Source organism: Gadus chalcogrammus, chromosome 5 (assembly GCF_026213295.1).
Source record: "Gadus chalcogrammus isolate NIFS_2021 chromosome 5, NIFS_Gcha_1.0, whole genome shotgun sequence".
In the NCBI taxonomy this organism is placed as follows: Eukaryota; Metazoa; Chordata; class Actinopteri; order Gadiformes; family Gadidae; genus Gadus; species Gadus chalcogrammus.
Genome location: NC_079416.1, coordinates 20173528 through 20199294, shown reverse-complemented (window position 1 = coordinate 20199294; position 25767 = coordinate 20173528). Strand labels below are relative to the sequence as shown.

The window sequence follows — 25767 nt, the reverse complement described above, 5'->3', positions numbered from 1 at the left end:
CTGGCTAGTTAGCCTCCTATCTAGTCCAGTTTTTTACTGGTAGCTAGCTAGCTAGTAAGCCTCGCTTGTCCAGTAAGAGTCCTAGCTGGTCTAGTTAGCCTCCTAGCTAGTCTGGTTAGAATGCTAGCTAGCTAGTTAGCCTCCTCACTGGTCCAGTTTGCCTCCTAGCTAGTCTAATTGGCCCTCTGGCTGAGTAGTTAGCCGCCTAGCTAGTCCAGCTGGCCTGGTAGGTAGCTAACTAGATAGCCTCCTCGCTAGTCCTCCTCCTGAGTGAATAATACCCACAACATCTGAGCCTTGTTTACCCTCTGGTCCCTGGCTCCCTGCCGCTCCGTCTCTCGTAATAACCGTTCCAGCGTTATAATTATCCCTGTGTTGATAACGGCCATGCTCGACTGTTTCTAATCAGGGTCTTTCAGAATAATACATAATAATGTGTGTAGAAACTTGTTAACTTGTGTTGCCTATAAATCAACCTTCAGACACCTATAGAGTTGTTGTCTTTGTAAAGTTCAGAGAGGCTTTTTTTTTTGACATGCCTTCTCAACATTCAGACCGGAGAGGAGGCTTTTACTTTGACATGCCTTCTTAACATTCAGACCCGAGGGGGGGCTTTTACTTTGACATGCCTTCTTAACATTCAGACCCGAGGGGAGGCTTTTACTTTGACATGCCTTCTTAACATTCAGACCCAAGGGAAGGCTTTTATTTTGACAAGTCTTCTTAACATTCAGATTGGAGAGTTGGCTTTTACTTTGACATGCTTTCTTAACAATCAGAATGGAGAGGAGGCTTTTACTTTGACATGCTTTATTAACATTCAGACTGGAGAGGGGGCTTTTACTTTGATATGCTTCCTTAACATTCAGTCCTGAGAGGAGGCTTTTACAATGACATGCATTCTTAACATTCAGACCGGAGAGGAAGCTTTTACTTTGACATGCCATCTTAACAATCAGACCGGAGGGACACGCCTTCTTCAAAAGTGTGTTTAAAGTTTGGGCCGAGTTGGGGAACTTTAATTTAGACTTTTATTTTGACACCCCCATTGACGTTGCGGTGTGTGGTGTCACTTCCTGCCGCAGGCTGGGCGCTCTGATGATCACGGTGGCGGGCCTCAAGCTGCTGCGCTCCTCCTACAGCTGCCCCACCTACCAGTACGCCACCGTGCTCTTCACCATCCTCTTCTTCACCTTCGACTGCCCCCACCTGTCCGAGACGCTCCTGCTCGACCTCTTCCTCATGTCCATCGTCTTCAGCAAGGTGAGGCCCGGGGGGTCCAGACAGTTGAACACACCTGCGCTCCGGAGACGGACAGGTGAACGCTTTCGTCCGTGGTGTCTAGTTCCTCGGGAAAGTGTGTGCGGTGGAAATGAGGCTAAATTCCTCAAAAGACTCAAGACTCACAGAGTTCACCCAGACTCTGCATAGCCTCCCTCCGTACCCCCTCAATCCTCCACAACCCTCTTACACACTTATTTTATCTTGTACTTCCTTGCACTTAAAAATAGTACTTAGCATTGTGTAGCATCTTGTCCTAGCTATCTTTGTTGTACATGGGGAAGGGTTCAACCTATTGATTGGCCCTCGGTTCTATGAACATCTTTACTGTACCGACAGCGATATGTTAAGTGTACGTATTGTAAGTCGCTTTGGATAAAAGCGTCTGCTAAATGCCCTTAAAGTAAATGTGAACGTACAATCTATAGTCACTGAGAATAAGGCCCAATCACAGTTCTACCCCTTACCCCTTCCCCTTACCCCTCCCCCCTTCCCCTTACCCCTTCAAAACAAGGGGGATGGGTAAGGGGAAGGGGTAAGGGGTAGAAATGGGATTGGGCCAGGCCCAATCCCATTTCTACCCCTTATGCCTTCCCCTTACCCCTTCCCCTTACCCCTTCCCCTTACCCCTTCAAAACAAGGGGGAGGGGTAAGGGGCTACGAGTCTAACGGTCTCTTCTCCCCATGTCTCCATCCTCTGTGGTGGTGGTGGTGGTGGTGGTGGTGGTGCTAAAGCTGTGGGAGCTGTTCTACAAGCTGCGTTTCGTCTACACCTACATCGCCCCGTGGCAGATCACCTGGGGCTCGGCCTTCCACGCCTTCGCCCAGCCCTTCGCCGTGCCTCGTATCCTCCGCAATGCTCCGCCCGTCGTCACGCTCAACACCCAATAGTACTGTCGTAGTTGTGTGCACATTCACTGCATGTCAAAAGCCACTGATTCTCCCTCAACCAGTACCGCTGGCGGCCGCTGGAACAACCTGTACGCTGTGGGGTCGACCGCAGACTCGGTACTTTAATCAACAATTATTTATTAAACACTATGAAACAATAATAATAATGTACAATTAATAAATAAGCACCTTTTATTTGAGTAACAATTCAAATTATTTGAAAATGAATAAAGTGCTAAACAACAATGTCAAAATAACAACTGAACGAAGAACAGTCAAACAATTTTACTTGTAATTTTTTTTAATCTTTTAATTATTTTTGAGGACGTAGTTAAGAGGCGACAGGCGTGCGTTGCTGTATGGTGCTGTGGGAATCCCCGCGGTGCTTATTTCTGTATGCTACCACACACAGCAGTGGCCACGCCCTCCCCAACGGGGGGCCTCTCATCCCCAACAGGGGTTAGGGTTAGGGTTAGGTGGCGGGGCGGCACTGTGCAGAGAGCTCCTTGACTCCCCGGTCGTCCAGACTCCGCCATGCTGCTGGTCCAGGCTCTGGTCTCCGCCTTCTTCTCCACCCCGCTCAACCCCTTCCTGGGCAGCGCCATCTTCATCACCTCCTACGTCCGCCCCGTCAAGTTCTGGGAGAGAGACTACAAGTAAGGACGCGGGGTGTAGTCGCTCTGCTCCCGGAGTGGTTGTAGTTTGGGTGGTGTACTGCTAGCATGGTGACAGTGGAGTGCTGCTAGCATGGTGACAGTGTTGTACTGCTAGCATGGTGACAGTGTTGTACTGCTAGCATGGTGACAGTGGAGTGCTGCTAGCATGGTGACAGTGGAGTGCTGCTAGCATGGTGACAGTGTTGTACTGCTAGCATGGTGACAGTGTTGTACTGCTAGCATGGTGACAGTGTTGTACTGCTAGCATGGTGACAGTGGAGTGCTGCTAGCATGGTGACAGTGGAGTGCTGCTAGCATGGTGACAGTGGAGTGCTGCTAGTATTGGTGACGGTGGAGTTGTTTATAGTGCGGTGTGTTTGTATTTTGTACATGCTACTTGAAATTTGCCTGGTTAATGTGTAAACAAATGTAAGTGCAGTGTGTGGTGTGTGTTTCTCAGAGAAGCAGTGTGTTGTGTGTTTCTCTGTGACGCGGTGTGTTTCTCTGTGATGCAGTGTGTGTGGTGTGTTTCTCTGTGTTGTGTGTTTCTCTGTGATGCAGTGTGTGGTGTGTTTCTCAGAGATTCAGTATGGTGTTTTTCTCTGATTTGTGTGTTTCTCAGTGACGCAGTGTGCGGTGTGTTCCTCTGTGTGGTGTGTTTCTCAGTGACGCAGTGTGCGCTGTTTTTCGCTGATTTGTGTGTTTCTCAGTGACGCAGTGTGCGCCGTTTTTCTCTGTTTTGTGTGTTTCTCAGTGACGCAGTGTGCGGTGTGTTCCTCTGTGTGGTGTGTTTCTCTGTGATGCAGTGTGCGGTGTCCTCCTCTGTTTCAGCACCAAGAGAGTGGACCACTCCAACACGCGTCTGGTGTCCCAGCTGGACAGGAACCCAGGTGGGCTCGCCGTAGCACCATGATGAACACGACCTCGGATAATTGAGAAATCGTTTAGAGTTTGATGAGTCGAGCCTCTCATTGAGTCCAGTTTGGGCTTCTTGACGTGTGTTTGTTTGTTTATATCCCGTCTATCTGTTTGTCCTTTCTATATGTCTGGTCTGTCCGTCTGTCTGCCTCGTCTCCGTCCCGTCTGTCTTCCCTATCTGTCCAATCTATCTCATCTGTCCGTCTTTATCCGTCTGTCTGTCTATATATCTATCCATCCGTCTGTCTGTCCTTTCCTGTCTATCTCCTCCCATCTCTGCGTCTCTGTCCTCATGTCCTGTCTGTCTTATCTCCTCTCACCCCCTCTGTCTCTCGGGGGCTCATAGGCTCGGACGACAACAACCTGAACTCCATCTTCTACGAGCACCTGACGCGCTCGCTGCAGCACAGCCTGTGCGGGGACCTGATGCTGGGCCGATGGGGCGCCGTGACCACGGGGGACTGCTTCATCCTGGCCTCCGACTACCTCAACGCCCTGGTGCACCTGGTGGAGCTCGGCAACGGCCTGGTGGCCTTCCAGCTGCGCGGCCTGGAGTTCAGAGGTGAGGGGTCAGGTCAGGGCTAGGGTCAGCTTCCAGATTGAACCACGCGTCGACACTATAAGGGACGAGAGAGGGAACATCGGAGAGCTCACTAGGCTAGGCTAGCAACCAAACAACATTGAGCTCGATAGGCTACGCTGGGCTAGGTTAGCAAACAAACGTCATAGAGCTCACTAGGCTAGGCTAGGTTAGCGAACAAACATCATAGAGCTCACTAGGCTAGGCTAGGAACCAAACAACATAGAGCTCACTAGGCTAGGCTAGGCTAGGCTAGGTTAGCGAACAAACGTCATAGAGCTCACTGGGCTAGGCTAGCAACCAAACAACATAGGGCTCCCTAGGCTAGGCTAGCAACCAAACAACATAGCCTAGCCTAGCCTAGCCTAGCGAGCTCTATGATGTTTGGTCACTAGCCTAGCCTAGTGAGCTCCATGTTGTCTGGTTGCTAACCTAGCCTATCCTAGTGAGCTCCCTGACGATTCTTCACCACACCTAGCCACCTTTCTGCCGGGGCTCTAACACCCTCTCTCGCCCCCCCTCGTCTCCCCAGGGACGTACTGCCAGCAGCGGGAGGTGGAGGCCATCACGGAGGGGGTGGAGGAGGACGAGGGCTGCTGCTGCTGCGAGCCGGGCCACCTGCCCCACGTGCTGTCCTTCAACGCCGCCTTCGGCCAGCGCTGGCTGGCCTGGGAGGTGCTGGTCACCAAGTACGTGCTGGAGGGCTACAGCATCACCGACAACAGCGCCGCCTCCATGCTGCAGGTGTTCGACCTGCGCCGCATCCTCACCATCTACTACGTCAAGGTCAGCGGACGGGGCCGCACTTTTATTGTGAAAATCTTTGTTGATGTCTTGGTTGTGTCTTGTGGCTTTATTTTAGTTTTTTTTTATACGTTATATGTTGGAGAATATAATATCTAGTTTTCTTTGTAAATTGCTATTACGATATATTTGCTTTAATAGTTTAAATACGGGGAGTACTTTTTTGGCAATTTTTTTGCTATTTGTATGATAGCTCTGTAAGACCTCAGGTCATCCGCCAGTACATCATTATCATTATGCATGAGGCTCAGGAGTCAGAGCGGGTTGGCTGGTAACAAAAACGTTGCTAGTTTGTGAGTGTCGAGGTGTCCCTGAGCAAGACACCTGACCTCGCCCTAACTGTTCCCGACGCGCTGGCTGTCGCCTTGCGTGGCTGACACCGCCGTCTGTGTGTGAATGTGTATGAATGGGTGAATGTATGTCAGGCAATGTTGCAAAGCTCTTTGTTCGAAACGCGCTGTATAAATGCAGTCCATTTACGTTTAATTTTCCCATCATGCACTTGTGCGTCCAGGGGATCATCTACTATGTGGTGGCGAACCCCAAGCTGGAGGAGTGGCTGGCCAACGAGACCATGAGGGACGGGCTGCGGCCGTGCGCCGAGCGCAACTACGTGGACCTGGACCCCACCTTCAACCCCAACATCGACGAGGACTACGACCACCGGCTGGCAGGCATCTCCAGGGACAGCTTCTGCGGGGTCTACCTGGGCTGGATCCAGTACTGCAACTCCAGGAGAGCCAAGGTAGCCGAGCACAGCCGGCCTCGCATCACCGCCTATCAGCACCTTGTTTTTTATTAGCATAGCCTAGCGGGGTGTAGCATAGCATAGCATAACCACCTGTCAGTGCCTTGTTTTGATTAGCATAGCCTAGCGGGGTGTAGCATAGCATAGCATAACCACCTATCAGTCCCTAGTTTTGATTAGCGTAGCCTAGCGGGGTGTAGCATAGCATAGCATAACCACCTATCAGTGCCTTGTTTTGATTAGCGTAGCCTAGCGGGGTGTAGCATTGCATAGCCATAGCACAACATTCTGTCAGTGCCTTGTTTTGATTAGCATAGCCTAGCGTGTGCAGCATAGCAAAACATGCTATCTGCGCCACGTTTTAATCAGCATAGCCTAGCATGACGTAGCATGACATAGCATAACAGAGTATTGCACAGTATAGCGGGTATCATAGCACGACTTAGCATAGCAACACGCCATCCACATGCCTGTGTCAATGAGCCTAGCCTAGCGCGTGATGTAGCATAACAGTGTTCCCATTGCCCCCCCCCCCCCCACCCCCACCCTTACCCCCACCCACCCCCACCCACTCTGCAGCCGCTGGACAGTGAGAAGGACTCGGCCCTGGTGCTGCTGTGCTTCGGCCTGTGCGTGCTCGGCCGCCGCGCCCTGGGCACCGCCGCGCACCACATGTCCAGGTGAGAGGACCGCTAGCAGCACCCGCTAACGCTAGTGCTAGCCTAGCGCACGCTGGAGGAGGGCACTGGTGAGCCAGCTCGTTGGTGCTGGTGCATCGAGTGTGAAGAGACAAGTGAGGACTGGTTCCTCTGAGGGGGTCCAGTCCTCTGACTAACCTGTACACACTAAAGTACTGGGAGGAATCAGTTGTACTTGGAGTAGCAAGGGGTACTGGGAGTAACCAGTAGTACTGGGAGAACCAAGTCGTGCTGGGAGTAAACCAGTAGTGTTGGAGAGTAACCAGTGTACAGTGAGTAACCGGTATTAAAGGGAGTAACCATTCTCTCTCTCTCTCTCTCTCTCTCTCTCTCTCTCTCCCTCTCCCTCTCCCTCTCCCTCTCTCTCTCTCCCCCCTCTCCCTCTCTCTCCAGTAACCTGGAGTCCTTCCTGTTCGGCCTGCACGCTCTCTTCAAGGGGGACTTCCGGATCTCTTCCCTGCGTGACGAGTGGATCTTCGCGGACATGGAGCTGCTCAGGAAGGTGGTGGTGCCGGGCGTCAGGATGTCCCTCAAGCTCCACCAGGTGAGGCCTCCTGCCAGGCTCTCTGCTGGTCTGTCAGCATCCACCTCTATCGCTCTCTCTCTCCCGCTCTCCCCCTTTCTTCCTCTCCCGCTATCGTCTTTCCCCCCGGTCTCTCTCAAAAGGCCGGTCTCTCTCTAAAGGCCGGTTTGTAGTCCTCCGTAAGGTGCTGCACGTAGGCACGGAGAGCCCTCTCCGTAGCCGGAGAGCCTGTCGGAGAACCTCTCCGTAACTTACGTGCGCAACCAATATTTTTTAACTATCCGTCGACGCAACGGAGACGTTAAGGGCTGCTAACCAATCGCTTAACTCTAACCCTTAACTCTCACTGTGTCCCTCTCTCCCTCCCTCTCCCCACGTCTCCCTTTTAACTCTCACTGTCTCCCTCTCTCCCTCCCTCACTCTCTCCATTCTGTCCTCTCTCCCCCCTGTCTCTCTCCCTTCCGTCTCACTAACTCACCCTCCCCTCCCCCCTCCCCTACCTCCCTCCCTCCTCTCTGTCTCTCTCTAACTCTCCCCCCCTCCCTCCCTCCCTCCTCTCTGTCTCTCTCTAACTCTCCCCCCCTCCCCCCCTCCCTCCCTCCCTCCTCTCTGTCTCTCTCTAACTCCCCCTCCCGCCTCCAGGACCACTTCACGTCCCCAGATGAGTACGAGGACCCGGTGGTTCTGTTCGAGGCCATCTCGGAGCACCAGGTGAGCCTGGTGATGGCCCACGAGGGCGACCCGGCTTGGCGCAGCGCAGTGCTGTCCAACGCGCCCGCTCTGCTCGCCCTGCGCCACGTCCTGGACGAGGGCACCAACGAGTACAAGATCATCATGCTCAACCGCCGCTACCTCAGCTTCAGGGTCATCAAGGTGGGGCCACCCCTCTCTCTCTCCCCTCTCTCTCTCGCTCTCGCTCTCCCTCTCTCTCGCTCTCGCTCTCCCCCTCTCTCTCTCTCTCTCTCTCCCCCTCTCCCTCTCTCTCCCCCTCTCTCTCTCTCTCTCTCTCTCTGTCTCTGTCTCTGTCTCTCTCTCTCTCTCTCTCTCTCTCTCTCTCTCTCTCTCTCTCTCTCTCTCTCTCTCTCTCTCTCTTTATTTTAATTTCTCTTTCCTCTCTCTTTTCTTTCTCTCTCTCTCTCTTTTCTCCTTTTCTCTCTTTCTCTCTTTTTCCCTTTCTTTCGCTTTCTCTCTTGGCTGTCGCCCTGCGTGGTCGACACACACATTCACACACCGCCGTCGGTGTGTGAATGTGTGCATGAATGGGTGAATGTCCGGCAATGGTGTGAGGGTGTTTAGAAAAAGCGCTTTACATGAATGCATTCCATTTAGCGTTTGACAGTTCTGTTTTCTCTCTCTAACTCTCCCTCCCTCCCTCCCCCCTATCTCTCTCTTAACTCCCCCTCCCTTCCCCACGCGTCAGGTGAACAAGGAGTGCGTGCGCGGCCTGTGGGCGGGGCAGCAGCAGGAGCTGGTCTTCCTGCGCAACCGGAACCCGGAGCGCGGCAGCATCCAGAACGCCAAGCAGGCGCTGCGCAACATGATCAACTCGTCGTGTGACCAGCCCATCGGCTACCCCATCTACGTCTCGCCCCTCACCACCTCCTACTGCGACTCGCACCCGCAGCTTCCCCGCGTGCTGGGCGGGCCCATCAGCATGCGCAACATCCGCAGCTTCGTGGTCGGCACCTGGCACAGGTGGGTGGCTGTGTTTGCTGTTGTTGTTGTTGTGGCGGCGGAGAGAGTGCAGTGCGTCGGACCGGCCACCAGAGGGCGCTGGTGCATCCTCTACTGTGAATGAGCACTGAAGTGCGTTCGATACTGAAAATGTTTATCAAATGTTTATTGGCTATTCAAAATGTTTTACCCATTTGAAAATAGATGTTAAAGTATATGCTAAAGTAAGGACAAACAGGGCAAACAGTTTAAAGTATAAAGTGGCCCAGTGCCAGGACCTTATAGTATATTAAAGTGTTCAAATGCAATGTAAAAAACAAAGAGAAGTTGCCCAGTGATCAAGTATATCTATATTTATATAGGGCTGGGCAACGATTAAAAGTTGTAAAAGTGATTAATCACATAGTACGGTGAGTTAATTCTTTTAAATCACACTTTTTAAATTCTATTTTAAATCCACTCCAATTGAAGTGAATTATCAAATGGAATGACACATTATCATTCACACCAAATGTACTTTATCAGCAAAAACTAGGCCAAGAGAACTTGAGGGAGTTTTATTGACTCACTCAGTGTGGGTTGATTATGAAACTTACAGAAGACCACAGATTTGGAAATTGTTAACAGGCAGTTCATTAGTACAATTGTAAACCAACAGTGTACTTAAATTCAAATAAGTAGCGCCACAGATTTGGGAATTGTAATCAGGCACTTATTGCAAGTGTAATTGAATGTAAAGTAAGTGGGACTTTCAAAACCTTTCAAAAATCAAAGAGAAAATAATGTTAATGCGTCAATTTGTTTTAATCGCGTTAAAACAAGATTGCGTGAACGTGTAATTAACGCGTTAACTAGCCCAGCCCTATATATATATATAGATATATATATGGGGCTGGTACATACAGATACAGAATTGTCTTGTAGACTATCACTGAGGGAAAAACAAGTGGATTTCCAAAATAAAAGTCCTCCTCGGAGTCGTTGTGCCGGGCTGCGCCGCGCCTTTACTTTGTGAGCGGGGTTGTGACGTGTGCCTCCTCTTCCTCCCTGGGGGGGGGGCGGCGGGGGCAGGCTGAGGAAGGGCTGCGGGGCTGGCTGCAACAGCGGGGGCAACATGGAGGACTCGGACGGCGGGGGGGTCTCGTGCGGCAGCGGGAACGGCACGGGAACGGCCAGCGACTCCCAGCAGAGCTCCGTCTCCCAGGGCGGGACCCCCGGGGGCCCCCCGCACCACCCCCACCACACGCACCACTCCATGGGTGAGGCCGTTGTTTGTAGAGCGATGTTTGTCCGTCTGCTGGACCCAAAGTGTTGTTTGGATAAAGACTTGGCAGTAGCTCCGGAGGGAGCGCGGGTCGGCTGGTGACCGCAGGGTTGCTACTTCGATCCCCGGCTCACCCTGGTTGAGTTGTCACCCTGACTGCTCCTGACGAGCTGGCTGTCACCTTGCGTGGTTGACACCGCCGTCGGTGAGGGAATGTGTGCATGAATGGGTGAATGTTAAGCGATAGTGTAAGGTGCTTTGGATAAACGCGCTATATGAAGTACATTTACCATTGGACTCGAAAGCCCCAGACATTGACATCGTCGTCTGTAGGTCGACCTAAAACCCTCATGGGGGAGATTGGTGTTCCTGTTTAAGGTTTAGAAGTGACATGTTTCAGGTTGTACAACAAAGCTCACGGAAAGATTGTTATTAATTAAGGATTGGATATATGCCTGTAGAATCATCTTAATAACATGCGTCATACGTAATTAAACATGTTACTAACAGTGCACGGACACTGACAAGTTAGTAACATGTTAGTGACAGGACACTGACACTGACATGTTAGTAATATGTAAGTAACAGGTCACTGACGCTGATAAGTTAGTAGCACGTTAGTAACAGGACACTGACATGTTAGTAACATGTTAGTAACAGGGAACTGACATTAACGTGTCAGTAACATGTTAGTAACAGGGTACTGACACTAACATGTTAGTAACATGTTAGTAACAGGGTACTGACACTGACATGTTAGTAATAATACACTAACAGTGCCCTGTTACTAACATGTTAGTAACAGGGCACTGACACTGACATGTCAGTAACATGTTAGTAGCAGGGCACTGACACTAACATGTTAGTAACATGTTAGTAGCAGGGCACTGACACTAACATGTCAGTAGCAGGGCACTGACACTAACATGTCAGTAACATGTCAGTAGCAGGGCACTGACACTGAAACACTGACTTTAACATGACACCCTGACGCGTCACCGTACTGACTCTCCGCCGCCCCCTGCAGGCACCAGCCAGAGCTGCCAGTCGGTGCAGTCGGGCCTGGCCCGCCACTCCCCGGCGCGGGCCTCGGTGGTGAGCGGGGCGTCGTCGTACCGCTACAGCAGCAGCCGCCACTCCTCGTCCCTGCGCACCTCCACCACGGGCCTGGAGCCCTGCCCGCGCTCCTCCTCCAGCCAGCTGTCGCTGCACACGCTGCCCGCCTCCCTGCACCTGCGGCTGGGCTCGGTCTCGGAGCCGGCCGCCCCCCCCCCGGGGCCCCCCTCCGCCTCGCTCTCTAACCACAGCATCCCGTCCTGTAAGCGCCACACGCTGGCGGGGCTGCTGGCCGCCGCCGACGCGCCCCCCTGCGGCCCGGCCTGCGCCGCCGCCGCCGCCGCCTCCACCTCCTCGTCCTCGTCCTCCTCCAACGCCGCCGCCGCCGCCGCCGCCTCGGCGTCCGACCCCCTGGGGCAGAGCCAGCACCTCCACCACCACCACCACCACCACCTCCCTCACCACCACCACCACCACCACCACCAGCACTACCCCCACTACCACAACCCCACCGTGGCCACGGTGCGCCGCGACGACATCTCCTACCGGGTGCAGGTGGGTGTCACCCCCCCCCCCGGCTGTGAGGTCTGACTGCACCCACTGACCGCGAAGCACACGCTGTGACGTGGTCTGGAGGTCAGTCGGTAGCGCAGGAAAGAGAAGTTATTTCGATACCGATACCAGTGTCGGACATTCAGTATTGGGTATCGGCGAGTGCGTCTATAAGCAGATCTGATACCATCACGTGACTAGCTCATTTAGTGCACAGGCAGAGGACATCACAAACACGTGTAGTGTTATTCTGTGTTCGTTAATGGTCGGATGCGGGGAGTCTCAATGGGAATACTGGGATACTCAAGTTCAGGAATCGGAATTGGTATCGGGAAGGAAACATTGTATCGGAATGTCTAGACATGTTGGTTTCACATCACCTGGTCGTCACATCAGATGATCAGGGAGCCATGTCAGGGTGTATATAGGACTGAGTTCCTGACAGACACTAAAGGAGTTCTTCCTCCCTCAGAGGGAAGAGGAAACAGCTCTTCTACCATCTTAAAAAAAAACCATGATACCACAAGGTCTGCGGGCAGGCCTGCCCAGATGCATGATGGGTAAAATAGGAGTGGTTCCCCTTTAACTCGTTTGAACAGCTGTTTAAACCTTTCGGCTTCCCTCCGTCCGTCTGTCTGTCCCTCCGGCTGTCCCTCTGTCTGTCTGTCTGTCTGTCCGTCTGTCTCTCCCTCCGTCCGTCTGTCCGTGCGTCCGTCTCCTGGTAGATCGTGGACGTGAGCCAGGTGCTAGAGACCATCAACCTGTCCAAGAGGAAGGGGCTGCTGTGGCCCGACGAGGCCCTGAGGGTGAAGGCCGGGCGCAGCAGCTGGAGGGAGTGGAGCCCCCTGGAGGGCATGGAGGGACACGTAAGTCACCGCCAGAAAAGCGCTCCATAAACAGGGGTTTGCACATAACTGGTACGCAAGTACGCATGCACAACCATAATCAGGGAGGCACAACGTCACTTGTGTCGCTACGACGCTTCTGAGTCACTAACGGGTAATCAAAAAAAACTAAAAAAAACAACATCCATTGAGCAGCCACTTTGGCAGTAGCCACCTGCAAAGAAAAGGCAAATCGAGCCGGAGCAGAAGAAAATAGTGGAGTCATGATGAGATGATTTTTGCGCAGTTCTCCGATGTGTGCGCCGCGCATCGCGCACACATCGGAGAACTATATCCAAACGCACCGTGGTCAAGCTGCTGCAGTTAGATACGACAAAAAAAAAGGTGGAGCAAAAAACACCGCTGTGCTTAAGAAGTTGTGCATTTGGAAATGGAATCTCCTTGGTGAAACTGGGTCAGTTTCATCAGATCAGATGTTACGTGTGGGGCTGTGTGTGGGTTGCGTACCAAACACCATCTCCTGGTACCCTGAGTAACTCTAAAGATACGTGCACCCCTGCCTATAATTGAAGTCTGTTTACAAGCCGTTATGTCATTGTTTTGTGCCTGGCTACCTGTGTGTGCGTTCTCATGTGGAACCGGCCCCCTGTTTGAAGTTACGTCTCTGGATGTGGTCCGGGGTTCTCATGTGGAACCGGCCCCCCTAGGGGGGCCGGTTCCACATATCGCACCAGGTCTGAATCTGATCCAGACCTGGTGCGATAGGGCAACTCCGGACTCCGACTCTGTTTGACGTAGGGCTGCTCGATTATGGGAAAAATCATAATCAAGATTATTTTGGTCAATATTGGAAAATCACGATTATTCAAACGATTTTTTTTGAGTTTGAAAACATGTTGTATTTATTCAGCATGTCTCTCCCAAAAAATAACTTTGTTGCTGAGAACCTCAAAATTTCGCCTTAAAAAATACACAAAATGGTCAAAAAGAAAATGTTCCAATCTAAATTTATATGCAGATATGTGTCCAGCTGTTCTGCCCTTTCCATAAACCATAAAAAAAAATTGTAATAAATAAAAATAATAATACAAAAAAAAAATCGGAAACCTGGATTATGTTAATTTTCCGATCGTATCACGCTAAAATCGTCATCGCGATCAAAATGCGATGAATCGCCCAGCCCTAGTTTGACGTAACGTTGCCCCCCCTCCCCCCTCCCCCCTCCCCCCTCCCCCCTCCAGGTGATCCACCGCTGGGTGTCCCGGAGCCGCGAGCCGGCCAGCCGCTCGCACACGGACAAGACCATCCTGCTGGTGCAGGTGGACGACAGGCTGGTGCCCATCCTGGAGACGGGGGTGATGGAGCTGGGGGCGGAGGTCTGAGACCCCCGCCCGACCGCTGCTCCCCCCTAGCCCCAGGCCCCGCCTCCCTCCACCCAGCCCTTCATCCAACGGCCCCCCACCCCACCGGCTCCTCCCCCACCAGACACCCAGCCTACCTCCACCTGGCCCCGCCCCCACCCGACCACCCCTCCCCCACGCCGCCCCCACCAGCTCCGCCCTTCGCTCCCTGTGTCTCCCGGCTGAGAGAGGAGGGGCTTGGTTTTGTTTTTCAAAGTAAAGGTCCCCCTCCGTTGCTTTTGAATGGAAGGAACCTCCAGGCCCCAGCCGGGCTGAGGTAGAAGGGTCCTTGGGACCTGCTCCCTCTCTCTCCTGCGCCTGGCTGCTGAGCGGACGGAACCACTGGAACATCTGGAACCTCCCCTCCGGAAACCCACGAGTAGAAAACGTTTTTTTATTTTTTATTTCACTCTCTCTCTCCTCTGCCGTGTGCCAGAGGAGGGAAGAAGAAGCTCCCGCGTTGCTTTCGTTGTTCCGATCCGAATAGAGGGTTTGTGAATCGGCACAACATGCAGGCAGAGCTGCCGCTGAGCAGAACCAGTGGTTGGAGAGAAAACACGGCGGGTACTTTGACCCCCTGGACCTGGAGTTTCCCCCCTCTCCCTTACCTGGAAACCATTGAGACGGACCCCTCCCTCCAGCACAGCTCCTTTACCGCATCACACACACACACACACGCACACACACACACACACACACACACACAGTATCCTCCGCCTTGCTTCGTGAAGCTCACCGATGCTGCATGATGTCTGACAGCCCTCTGAACTCAGTCTGCCTCCACTCATAACCTTTTTCTATGCATCTCATTGACTACTTCATTGGACGATACACACACACACACGCACACGCACGGATACACATGCACACAAACACATACACACGCCCAAGGAAGCACACACTCTCGCAGACACACGCACACGTACACAAACACACGCTCCCGGACCCACACAAACTCGCGCACACACACACGCTCACGTACGCACACGCGCACGTTCTGCGTGAAATAGAATGCAGGTTTTGACGTGTGTTTCAGACAGCGTTGAGTGTTTTATTGTTTTATTTTGGTTTTTGGATTGTTTGCCAAATGAGTCCAGGTAGCGGGGTATCGACCTGGGCTTCCTGCTACACCTGTACGCTTTCTGTTTCCTGTTGTTGCCAAGACCCCCCGCGCAGTCTGCTAGGCTGACTCTGGGGGGGCCTACCCGCGCTGAACACCGCCATTTTGATTTGACATTAGTGTTGTCTCCCGGGTCGCCATTCCTTCTGGATGTCTACGGTTCGCTCCGAAAAAGAGATACGAACTTGCACTATTATTTCATTTTTTTCTTTACTTTATTCTTTACTTTACAGTGACGCACTACAATCTTAATATAATATCCACTTTTATTTATTGTTTATTAGACAGAGTAAGTTGCCATGGTTACAGTTGCCTTGGGAATGAGAAATAAAATGCAATCGTTCTATTTGCAGCCATTTATCTTACCGTTTTACGTTTGATAAACTTGAAGATAACTTTTTACTGTATATGATTATATATATATATATAAAAATGACTATATATATATTATGTCTATGTAAAAAAGATATTGCTTTGAATATTTATTACTGTAAACATTGTATTTACACTTTGTTACGGCTTTTTTCATTCATTGGACAAAAGGTTAACGTATCCGGAGACAATCTGGTGGAAACGCGGGATGCCGGAACTCTTGATGGACTGTTGCCCTGTTTAACTTAAATTCTTTTTCTAAATGGAGAAATAAAGCAGTTTGATTTATTGCTTATATCTTCTTAATTATCTGTGTCGTTGTCTATGTCCAATACTTCTGATTCAAAATGCACCACAGACCCATGCCAAGGACTGTACCAGATGGAAGAATTTTTGTTTGACGCTCAAAATCATCAAATCCGATCTGGATATAATGATTGAAGTAAACACACATCCAACAACACTGCAAGACCATTTAACCTTTAAGATGTGTGTTGAAAAATATAATAATTTTTAACTAGTTTTAGCTTTATGAAGTGCTATAATCCTATAGTGGGTTTAAAAAGTGACTTTATGATCCGTGAGGGGGTGTAATAAACAGTCACATGTAGGTCACCATCTCTTGGCAGTTTCAGCAAAGAGTTCAAGAGTCTGCCCTCATTTAGAAAAAGATGCACACTCATGACATTTTTGAAAACGGCAGCAAATCACATGACACTTTTACTACCTCTATTATACACTATTACATTTATTATGTCGTATGCCTACAACTTCCGACTCAAACGTCTCTAATTCGCTTGACCAGTGACTCTTTCTCCGCAGCCATGTGCAGGGGAACACTACATGCATTATTCCCAACGTATATTACATGGTACAGCAAACACGTTGTATTATTTACGAACCGAATGTAAAGTATGCAGTGCAGTAAACACTGGCCGGTTAATGTTTAAGGCATTACACGGCCTGCGGTGTGGAGCGCATGACCCAGACCCAGAGCACCGCCCTCCGAGCAAACCCATTGGCTGATATGAAGCAAGTCCCGCCCTGCTATGTGAAAAAAGAAAAGTCCAGTCACTGTTTTTCCCTAAAGTCTTGCCTATAAAGATCCATCCCGTAACCCTCAGCGTTTATGCTGCGCACCCACTTGAGGATTAACAACGAGTCGCTTCCTTCGCTTCAATAAAGGTGATATAAATTCCCAATTATTTCGCTTTCTCCTCACGGACATATTGGCTAGGAGGGTGTCATGTTGTTCTTGTTGTTGTTTTTGTTTACAGCCGTTTCAGGCGTTTGGAGATGCGCTAAGCTCTAAGCTAACGTTGGCAACAACAACCAACTATGGTGCCACTCTCTCATTTGTTTTTGTAGAAACACTCAGTTTGTTTATTGATCGCTGAAGTGAATCCCGTCAATCCAAACACTGAACCCAGTGCGCATCCTTTTAAAATAGATCTATATTCTCCACCTCTGTCCTCCTCCACCAGGACACTGTCTAGACAACGAGCGATGTTCACCCCGGTGGTCGTCCTGCTGGGCCTGGGTCTGAGTCTGACCCATACGTTCCCCTCCCAAGCCCCAGAGGCTGGGAAGAACTGGGTGGTGATCGTCGCTGGCTCCAGCGGCTGGTACAACTACAGACATCAGGTGAGAAAGAACCAATGTCCCTCAGTAACAACCATCTCCACCGCGGGAAATTATACCAGACAATCAACCTCTAACTGCAACACATAGACTTGCGGGTTTTCTTGGTTTTAGAGAGTCTTTGTTTGGTTAAGGTCATGCTCTAGGATTGGCTTTGGGAAAGATAAGTGTTCAAAGATAATCTTGGACACACACACACACACACACACACACACACACACACACACACACACACACACACACACACACACACACACACACACACACACACACACACACACACACAGTTGTGTTTGTGTACCTCTGCAGTGCCTACTTATTTGTTCATGTTCTGTGAATTATAAATAATAAGTAACTGTTGTTGGTGGTGATTAAAGTGTTGAATTTTCTGCTGTCTGTGTCCAGGCCGATGCGTGCCATGCCTACCAGATCGTCCATAAGAACGGCATTCCTGACGAGCAGATTGTGGTCATGATGTTTGACGACTTGGCCACTAACGAAAAGTGAGTTCTGCTTCTTTCGAAATTCCCCTGATAGAGAACAAACACCCTCCCAGATTTACCAATTCACCCTCATCCTAGCTAGCTTTGTCGTATACGGGGAATGTGTTAACCTAATATTGTTAGTGCTTGGCACTTGGTTCTATGAACATCCTTACTGTACGGACAGCAATATATTGTTGTTTCTCTTTCTTCTGATACATGCACTTTGTCTGCCTAATGCCCTAAATGTAGAAGTAAATGTATTCACGGTGTTAAAGCATTGTACAGGCTACAGCTGTGAGCACGGTGTCTAGATTTGCATTGAAAAATGGGGAAGTCAATCAAAAGATTACAGTATAATGGACATTTAACAACGTAAGCCTAACAAACCAGAATGACTGAACAGGCAAACTTGGATCAAGCCACTGATAATAGTGGCTGAGTCACATGGAACTGATTTTGGAGGCTTTGGTGCTTCCAATCTGATCTTATCCTGTTGGAAGCTCTTGTGAATACACAGAAGTAGGCTTGTTGTCAACCATGTACATCCAACAATGTTTGAATCATTGAATATGTTCCTGGATAGGAATACTTTAATGTATTCACTTGCATTTAGTGACATCCTGGGATCTTTTATAGACGATTTGTTGTCGATACGAATGAACTTATCTGGGATCCTCGTGGGCTGGCCGATCATGCATGACCCAGAAGGCCTAACGGATGAGACGTTACGGTCTGTCGTTGGCGTCGAGCCACCAGACAGACTCACAGTTCTGATGCCCGAGTGTGACTCGACCGACCGTATCTGTTGTCGTATTGAGATGCTGGTTTTGAGCGACATTTAACACCCGTACTGCTTATCGGTTAGAGACCTGGGAAGAATCTCGTTGTGCTCTGCTACGATCCCACGGAACAGACGAGCGTGTGTTTGAGTGACAAAGGGAAAGTGTGACCTGATCATACGTTGGTTGGCCGGGGCAGCCGGGCCGTGCATGTGATCGCGCAGTAGAGATAACGGTCGCGAAGAACGATCTCAGGGTTTTACAGCCTTGTCATGTTTTGTTTCATTCTCCTGCTGATCGGTCAATCATCTCATATTATTGTCATCATGTTGTTGTGCAGCAGATGTTGACTCAGCTGTCCCTGAACTTCCCTCCATGAGTGACTGGCTGCGTCCCAAAACGATGTTCATTGGTCGCACACTGTAGCTTTTTTGTTTTTGTTTTGAGGACACGACCAGATGCAGTGAGGAAGGCCGAGCAGGAGGAAAGGGAAACGGCTGAACCTCTATAGTTTTGTTTAAGTTTGCCCTTGTTGATCTGGGCCAATCAAAACCATCAGACTCGCTTTAGCGGTGTATGTCGCAGGAAGTAGTTGGAAAGCCCTTCCTGCGATGGGCAAAACTGATGATGCATCCTTACTGTACACCTGCTTACCGTTTTGGTATGCTAGTGGATACAAGGGGGATACGGGAAAAACAACGTTCCGTAGGTTCTGGTGAGAGGAATCGTGTAGAAGGACCATTGGTACGCACCCCTCAAGGTCTATGCAGCGAGGGGCGAGTCTCTACGGAACGACAATTGGAACGCAGCCGATGACCGTCCCATCTCTGTCCCCCTCTGCAGCAACCCCACCCCCGGCGTGGTGATCAACCGGCCTAACGGCACCGACGTGTACAAGGGCGTCCCCAAGGACTACACCGGAGACGTGAGCACCGCCCCTCAAACACGCGGGTTCAAAATCCACACATGGTGGTTCTGAACCGAAGCGATTTTCAGAGTGGGTCGCGTGGAAAGGGGCAAACCACCACCATGGTTTTAAGTGTGTGTGTGTGTGTGTGTGTGTGTGTGTGTGTGTGTGTGTGTGTGTGTGTGTGTGTGTGTGTGTGTGTGTGTGTGTGTGTGTGTGTGTGTGTGTGTGTGTGTGTGTGCAGGCGGTCACACCAGAGAACTTCCTTGCGGTTCTGAAGGGAGACTCCGCCAATGCGAAGGGCGGTTCTGGGAAGGTTCTCAAGAGGTGAGTTATAACCTGATATAATAATCAGGACTAGGAATTTATTGCCATGAAAGAACTCTGACCTGGTTTGGTTTGATCATGTTACTCCAAGCAAGCAAATCTTGAACTTTCTTTGTCTCTCTGTCTCTGTACCATTGTCTCTCTCTCTCTCTCTGTCTCTGTCTTTCTCTCCATATCTACTGTTCTCTCTCTTTGTCTCTCTACCGTTCTCTGTCTCTGTCTCTCTCTCTCTGTGTCTCTCTACTGTTCTCTATCATTGTCTCTCTCTGTCTCTGTGTCTCTCTACTGTTCTCTATCATTGTCTCTCTCTCTGTCTCTGTGTCTCTACCGTTCTCTATCATTGTCTCTCTCTCTGTCTCTGTGTCTCTACCGTCTCTATCATTGTCTCTGTGTCTCTACCGTTCTCTATCATGGTCTCTGTCTCTGTGTCTCTCTACCGTTCTCTCTCCCAGCGGCCCTAACGACCACGTGTTTGTTTACTTCACGGATCACGGCGGTCCTGGCATCCTGGCGTTCCCCGACGACGAGGTGAGCGCTCTCACTTCCCACTCCCCCCCCTCCCCCCCTCCCCCCCTCCCTTTTAACACCTTACCTTTGAATAAAACACGCCTGACCGGATTCTACTGATCAGTTGAAACTGGTTTTTGCAAAGCTTCCGCTTCTCTGCCAGGCTGAGTCCGATGCGCCACTTGTGATGTCACAACTGGGTGGAGTCTGCCGGGGCCAGTGACCGAGCCCCCGTGGTAGAAAGGGGGGATCCCTTTTTAAAGGCTGTGTGTTTGGATATCTGATGGGCCCGTGACCCCACCTGAGGAGTAGACTATTTCTATGCACTCTCAGGGTTGGGTCTCTGCTGGCGGTCCAAGGTCAAATGTCAACCCCTCCCCGCCCCACACTTAAGAACGCGTTCCTGAAGGCACAGAGAAACGCTGTTCAAGTATTTAATTATAATTCTCCCTCCCACTCTCTCACTCTTTCACTCTCCACAGCTCCACGTTAAAGACTTCCAGGATACCATCAAATACATGAGGGACAACAAGAAATACCAAAAGGTGCTGTGTGCAGACAGACTCACCCTCTCACTCACTCACTCACTCTCTCACTCTGACAGTATGGTGATGTGTGAGCTTGTTTTGACCTTATCTTTCACACACACCAGATGGTAATGTACATCGAGGCGTGTGAGTCCGGCTCCATGATGACCGACCTGCCCGAAGATATCGATGGTGAGCTGAACCTTAAACTCTCAAGGAACCCAGATCACCTCACTAGCTCCAATCCTAGGGTCAGGTCAGATCCTCCCTTCCAGGAGGCTGAGATCCTCCCTTCCAGGAGGATCTGACCAAAGATGGTGAAACAGTTAAAGATCGTCAAGAAACAGGATCTGACCAAAGATGGTGAAACAGTTTAAGATCGTCAAGAAACACACCAACCCCAGCCACGTGCAGCAGTTTGGGAACAAGGTGTGGCCTGGCAGCCTCTGTTCCTCCAAACCTTGGTGTCCCGCCCCCAAATGAGGACCGAATTTGGGGGTGGAACCCCATTTTGGGGGGACGGCCGATATGCACACAGGGACGCGGGAGATTAATAGTTTATACATTTTAGATATTTGACAGTAAAGATTTTATTTGAATTTAATGAAGGTAGATGACTACCTGCATATTGATTGGGAGCAAGTAAGCTAAGTCCCTGGGAAGTGACATAAGTTATGGGGAACAAATGTGTGGGGAAGCAGCTGTGTACCTATCAGAAGTGTGTATCATCCACACTTCTGATTGGTCGGTTGGGTTCCCCACAGACCCTGGCCCATATGAAGGTTCACAGCCCTCTGGGCCTCAACTCCGCCGATGGGTGTTTCGGTCCTGAATCCATCATGCGCTTTAAAAACCAAAAAAAAACATTTTGACAGATGAGTCGTCGTTTCTCGGTTTGCTTTCTTACACGTCAGCACGTATTGCAGATCGGATTTATCCCCCTGTTGGGTTCAGTTCCCGTTTTGCGCCCGCCGCGTGATCTGATCCACATGACCTTAACTGCAGGTCAAAGGTCTGACTGACTGACTGACTGACTGACTGACTGACTGACTGACTGACTGACTGACTGACTGACTGACTGACTGACTCACTCTACAGCAGGGGTGCCCATCCTTTTTCGACCCAAGATCTACTTTTCAAATAGCCAACCTCCTGAGATCTACCAGTCTAGTGTCAACATTGCAAACCTACCTTCAAGCGGGGGGGGGGGAGTGCGTAACTACTGTTGACGGCTTTCAACTACTGTTGACAGCGCATGCGCTACCGTGCGTATATGTCCCGCGCAATTATTATTATTATTATTATTATTATTATTATTATTATTATTTTTTTTTTTTTCTTCACCCCTCGCGGTCAACTTAGGATCTGTCGGCGGTCTACTGGACCGCGAACGACTGGTTGGGCACCCCTGCTCTACAGTCACATGGTTGCAGTGGTTCGGAACGTGGTCAGGCTATGTTCACACACACGCAGGCCACTAGTATCATGACCTCCCACGTGACGGCCCCCCCAGAGCCCGTGGGAACCACCAGTCCCACTGGGGTCCGGACCAACTCTGTCCCTTATGCCTCATGCCCACTGCACCGTCAGTCAAAGGACGTCGGAAGGCTCGGCTGACGGATGGGGGAGCTTTCCGGGGTCCTCGGAGCCCGAGGCATTGCACAGATTTGCATACGCGATCTGACTGATGACGGATCCGCTGCCGAAAAAGTTGAATGTTTTTCAACTTTTTGACGGAGCGAACGGATCCACAATGCATTGCGTGTCCGTCCCCATTCAAAGTCAATGGGGATCAGTCAACGGACGGAGGCAGTGGGCACGAGGCGTTAACGACAGGCTGGATACCTACACTGGGAATCGAAACCAGAACCTTTCGGCCGGGAGTTAAACAGCCTCTCCAATGCACCACTCCCGCCTTGCCCTGTCTTTAACATCATATTTTATACAAAGCAACGTGCTGGGTGTTCTAGCCTCGCTGCGGCTGTATGAGGGCTTTTTGTTACAAATCTAAAATCCTGGCTTTGACTTGACTTGAGGTCAGTGGGTTGAGTACGAGCTGCCCAGTGAAACCTCAGCAGCAGGACTCTTGGCGTAGAGGATGAACCAGGTTGTGTGACCCGTCCCCCACCGTGTTCCCCTCCTGCAGTGTACGCCACCACGGCCTCCAACTCCCACGAGTCCTCGTACGCCTGCTACTACGACGAGAAGAGGGACACCTACCTGGGTGACTGGTACAGCGTCAACTGGATGGAAGACTCCGACGTGGTGGGTGCCGTGGCAACGGCTAAAACTAAACCGTTTTGATATCTTTGTCATTTACAAAAAAAGGGGTTGATTCAGTGGGTTGATTGGAGATCACTTCACGTCTCTCCTATGTGTTTCCCCAAAACCCTTTCCAGGAGGATCTGACCAAAGAGACGCTGGTGAAGCAGTTTAAGCTCGTCAAGAAACACACCAACACCAGCCACGTGCAGCAGTTTGGGAACAAGGTGTGGCCTGCCAGCCTCTGTTCCTCCAAACCTTGGGGGTCCCGCCCCCAAATGAGGTCCCGCCCCCATTTGGGGGCGGGACCTCATTTGGGGGCGGGAACCCCATTTTGGGGGATGGCCGATATTCACACAGGGCCGCGGGAGATAACTAGCTTATAAATTCTAGATATTTGACAGTAAAGATTTTATTTTAATTTTATGAAGGTAGATGACTACCTGAATATTGATTGGGAGCAAGTAAGCCAAGTCCCTGGGAAGTGACATAAGTTATGGGGAGCAAATGTGTGGGGAAGCGGCAGTGTACCTCTATATCCTCCACACTTCTGATTGGTTGGTTGGGTTCCCCACAGACCCTGGCCCATATGAAGGTGATGGCCTTCCAGGGTAACTCCATGGCCGGCGCCCCCCGAGCCCCCCCCATGACCCTGCAGCCCGTGGCGGACCCCGACCTCACCCCCAGCCCCGACGTGCCGCTGGCCATCCTGAAGAGGAAGATGATGGCGTCCAACAACCTCCAGCAAACCAGGGGCCTGCTCATGGAGATCAGCACCCATCTGAAGGTGAGACAGGTGCCCCCCCCCCCGCCCCCCATTAACCCGGTGCTGGTACTGGTTTAGTGTTGATCTACACGCCAACTCTCAAAGAACCAGCTTGATTTTCCACAGACTTGAGGGCTAGAGCAGAGCCAGGTCAATGCATCAGAGCCATGCTACCCCGTTGTCCTAGCAACGCGTCGGGAGGTTAAAATTAACGCTGAAATGAACTTCCTTGTTGGTTGTTCTTTCGTACGAATTTGACAATGGACGGATCCATTGAAACTTAAAAAAATCGTGTGTGTGTGTGTGTGTGTGTGTGTGTGTGTGTGTGTGTGTGTGTGTGTGTGTGTGTGTGTGTGTGTGTGTGTGTGTGTGTGTGTGTGTGTGTGTGTGTGTCCTTGTGTCCGTGTGTCCGTCCCCAGATCCGGGAGGTGCTGGCCGACAGCATGCGGCGGGTGGTGGAGGAGGTGACCGGGGACTCAGTGCAGGCCCAGGCGGTCCTGAACTCCTGGTCCACCCTCACGCAGCACGCCTGCTACCAGAGCGCAGTGCGCCACTACAAGACTGCCTGCTTCAACTGGCACAAGACGGAGGTAGGCCAGCCAAATGTTGGTGACGGAAGGGAGGGGGGGGGGGGGGTTTCAGTTCCCTAATTTTTTTGCAGAGTACCGTGATTGTTGTCACTTGATGGGTGGAAGAGGGAATGGCTATGGTTGTACGTTCCAGTGTCCCTCTCTCTGTGGGCATTGGATTACTGAATGACCTGATCCTAATTATTGACCATATTACGAAAGCGGGTCTGCCATGCTCCTTCTTATTACCGTGTCGTACCATGTGTTGTCAATGTCTGTATTGATGTTTGCTGCCCCCTTGTGTTGCAGTACGAGTATGCAATCCGCCACCTGTACGCCCTGGTCAACCTTTGTGAGAGAGGATACGCCACAGACAGGTGTGTGTGTGTGTGTGTGTGTGTGTGTGTGTGTGTGTGTGTGTGTGTGTGTGTGTGTGTGTGTGTGTGTGTGTGTGTGTGTGTGTGTGTGTGTGTGTGTGTGTGTGTGTGTCTACACGCACCAGGGAGCAGAATAGACCCGGTTCAAGGGGGGCAGGATAATGCAGGTGGATGGGTGGTTTGACTCCCAGTCAAAAGCTTCTGGGTTCAAACCCCTGTGTCCGATGTCTATCTGGAGGCAACCTTGAGCCATACGTCCCCTACCTGCTTCTTAATAACACCAAGTCATTCATAACAAAAACATACTATAATAATACCTACGGTAGTGTATCAGCCAGAACTCCTATGAAAGTTTTTTTTTTTTTAGGATTCATCCTATTGAACAATATGAACTGTCTCTCCAGGATTCTGCAGGCCATGGATGCTGCGTGTTACTGAGTGAGGACGCCTCCCGCCGAACCAAAGAGCGTCTGAGATGAGACCTGAGGATGAGGAGGATGATGATGAAGAAGGTGGTGATGATGACAAGGTTTAACGGGGAACTCTTCTGAGAGCATGGCTCCTCTGCACTTTTAACGAATCAACCAGACGTCCAGCTGAATGTTTTGCTTTTGTTTTGGATGCAGACTTTTACACCTATTTTGGTTTGTTTTTTAATCCGGTTTCACACATGTTTTAAGTTGTGGTTTTATGATGGATGCACTGCGAATGAGTCTGTTTTAACAGGGTATTTTAACCACTTCCAATTTTTTTTTTTTTTTTTTTTACGATTTAGTTCTTCAATGTTGGGCGAATGTGGCCTGCCAGTGTATTTCGATTTATTTTGCACATTAAGACTTTAAGCTTGCATATGTGGCTTGGATGAGTCAAATACGTACTGATTGCTGATCAAATATTCTAAATGCGTACTGCCGCCGATCCTAGGCACGTTTCGTCAATCACGCCCTGCTCCATCGTTTTGGAAAATAAAAAAACACTTGAAGACGTCGTGGGTGTACTTTTGAATTTCTTGCATCATTATTCAAACCTATTCACCTGAAGAAAACATTATCGGTAATTTTAAAAGCTTTTAAATGTTTTTATTCCGTTTTTCTATCTCAAATCTTGGCAATTATGGTGTTTTCGAAGCTAGAGTGTATCACTACAATTGTGTTTCTGGTCCAATGGTCAAGATTTGGGGCATTTGGCAGACTCTTTTAGCCAAGTACATTTGTCAGAAAAGAAGAAACTGCATGTAT

At 50.4% G+C, this 25767-nt stretch overlaps 2 protein-coding genes across 2 annotated transcripts in view; both read left to right on the top strand.

Moving 5' to 3' along the window:
• The window catches only part of pcnx1 (pecanex 1), a 44989-nt gene extending 31117 nt beyond the window's left edge, over window positions 1–13872 (top strand). The window contains 16 exon segments of the mRNA XM_056590931.1: window positions 1086–1263; window positions 2017–2125; window positions 2699–2828; window positions 3660–3718; window positions 4093–4308; window positions 4859–5112; window positions 5645–5875; window positions 6458–6558; window positions 6970–7120; window positions 7742–7972; window positions 8520–8794; window positions 9845–10032; window positions 11065–11387; window positions 11514–11648; window positions 12371–12511; window positions 13732–13872. Coding sequence (XP_056446906.1) covers window positions 1086–1263; window positions 2017–2125; window positions 2699–2828; window positions 3660–3718; window positions 4093–4308; window positions 4859–5112; window positions 5645–5875; window positions 6458–6558; window positions 6970–7120; window positions 7742–7972; window positions 8520–8794; window positions 9845–10032; window positions 11065–11387; window positions 11514–11648; window positions 12371–12511; window positions 13732–13872 — 2863 coding nt within the window.
• A 2584-nt stretch (window positions 13873–16456) lies between these two features.
• lgmn (legumain) lies at window positions 16457–25538 on the top strand. Its single transcript, XM_056590859.1, has 14 exons — window positions 16457–16567; window positions 16867–17026; window positions 17429–17526; window positions 19131–19212; window positions 19439–19521; window positions 19974–20049; window positions 20511–20573; window positions 20681–20747; window positions 22702–22820; window positions 22955–23044; window positions 23395–23604; window positions 24003–24173; window positions 24462–24529; window positions 24934–25538. The coding sequence occupies exons 2-14, from the start codon at window positions 16889–16891 to the stop codon at window positions 24965–24967; spliced, it is 1299 nt and encodes a 432-aa protein (XP_056446834.1). The 5' UTR covers window positions 16457–16567; window positions 16867–16888; the 3' UTR covers window positions 24968–25538.
• Window positions 25539–25767: the final 229 nt, after the last annotated feature.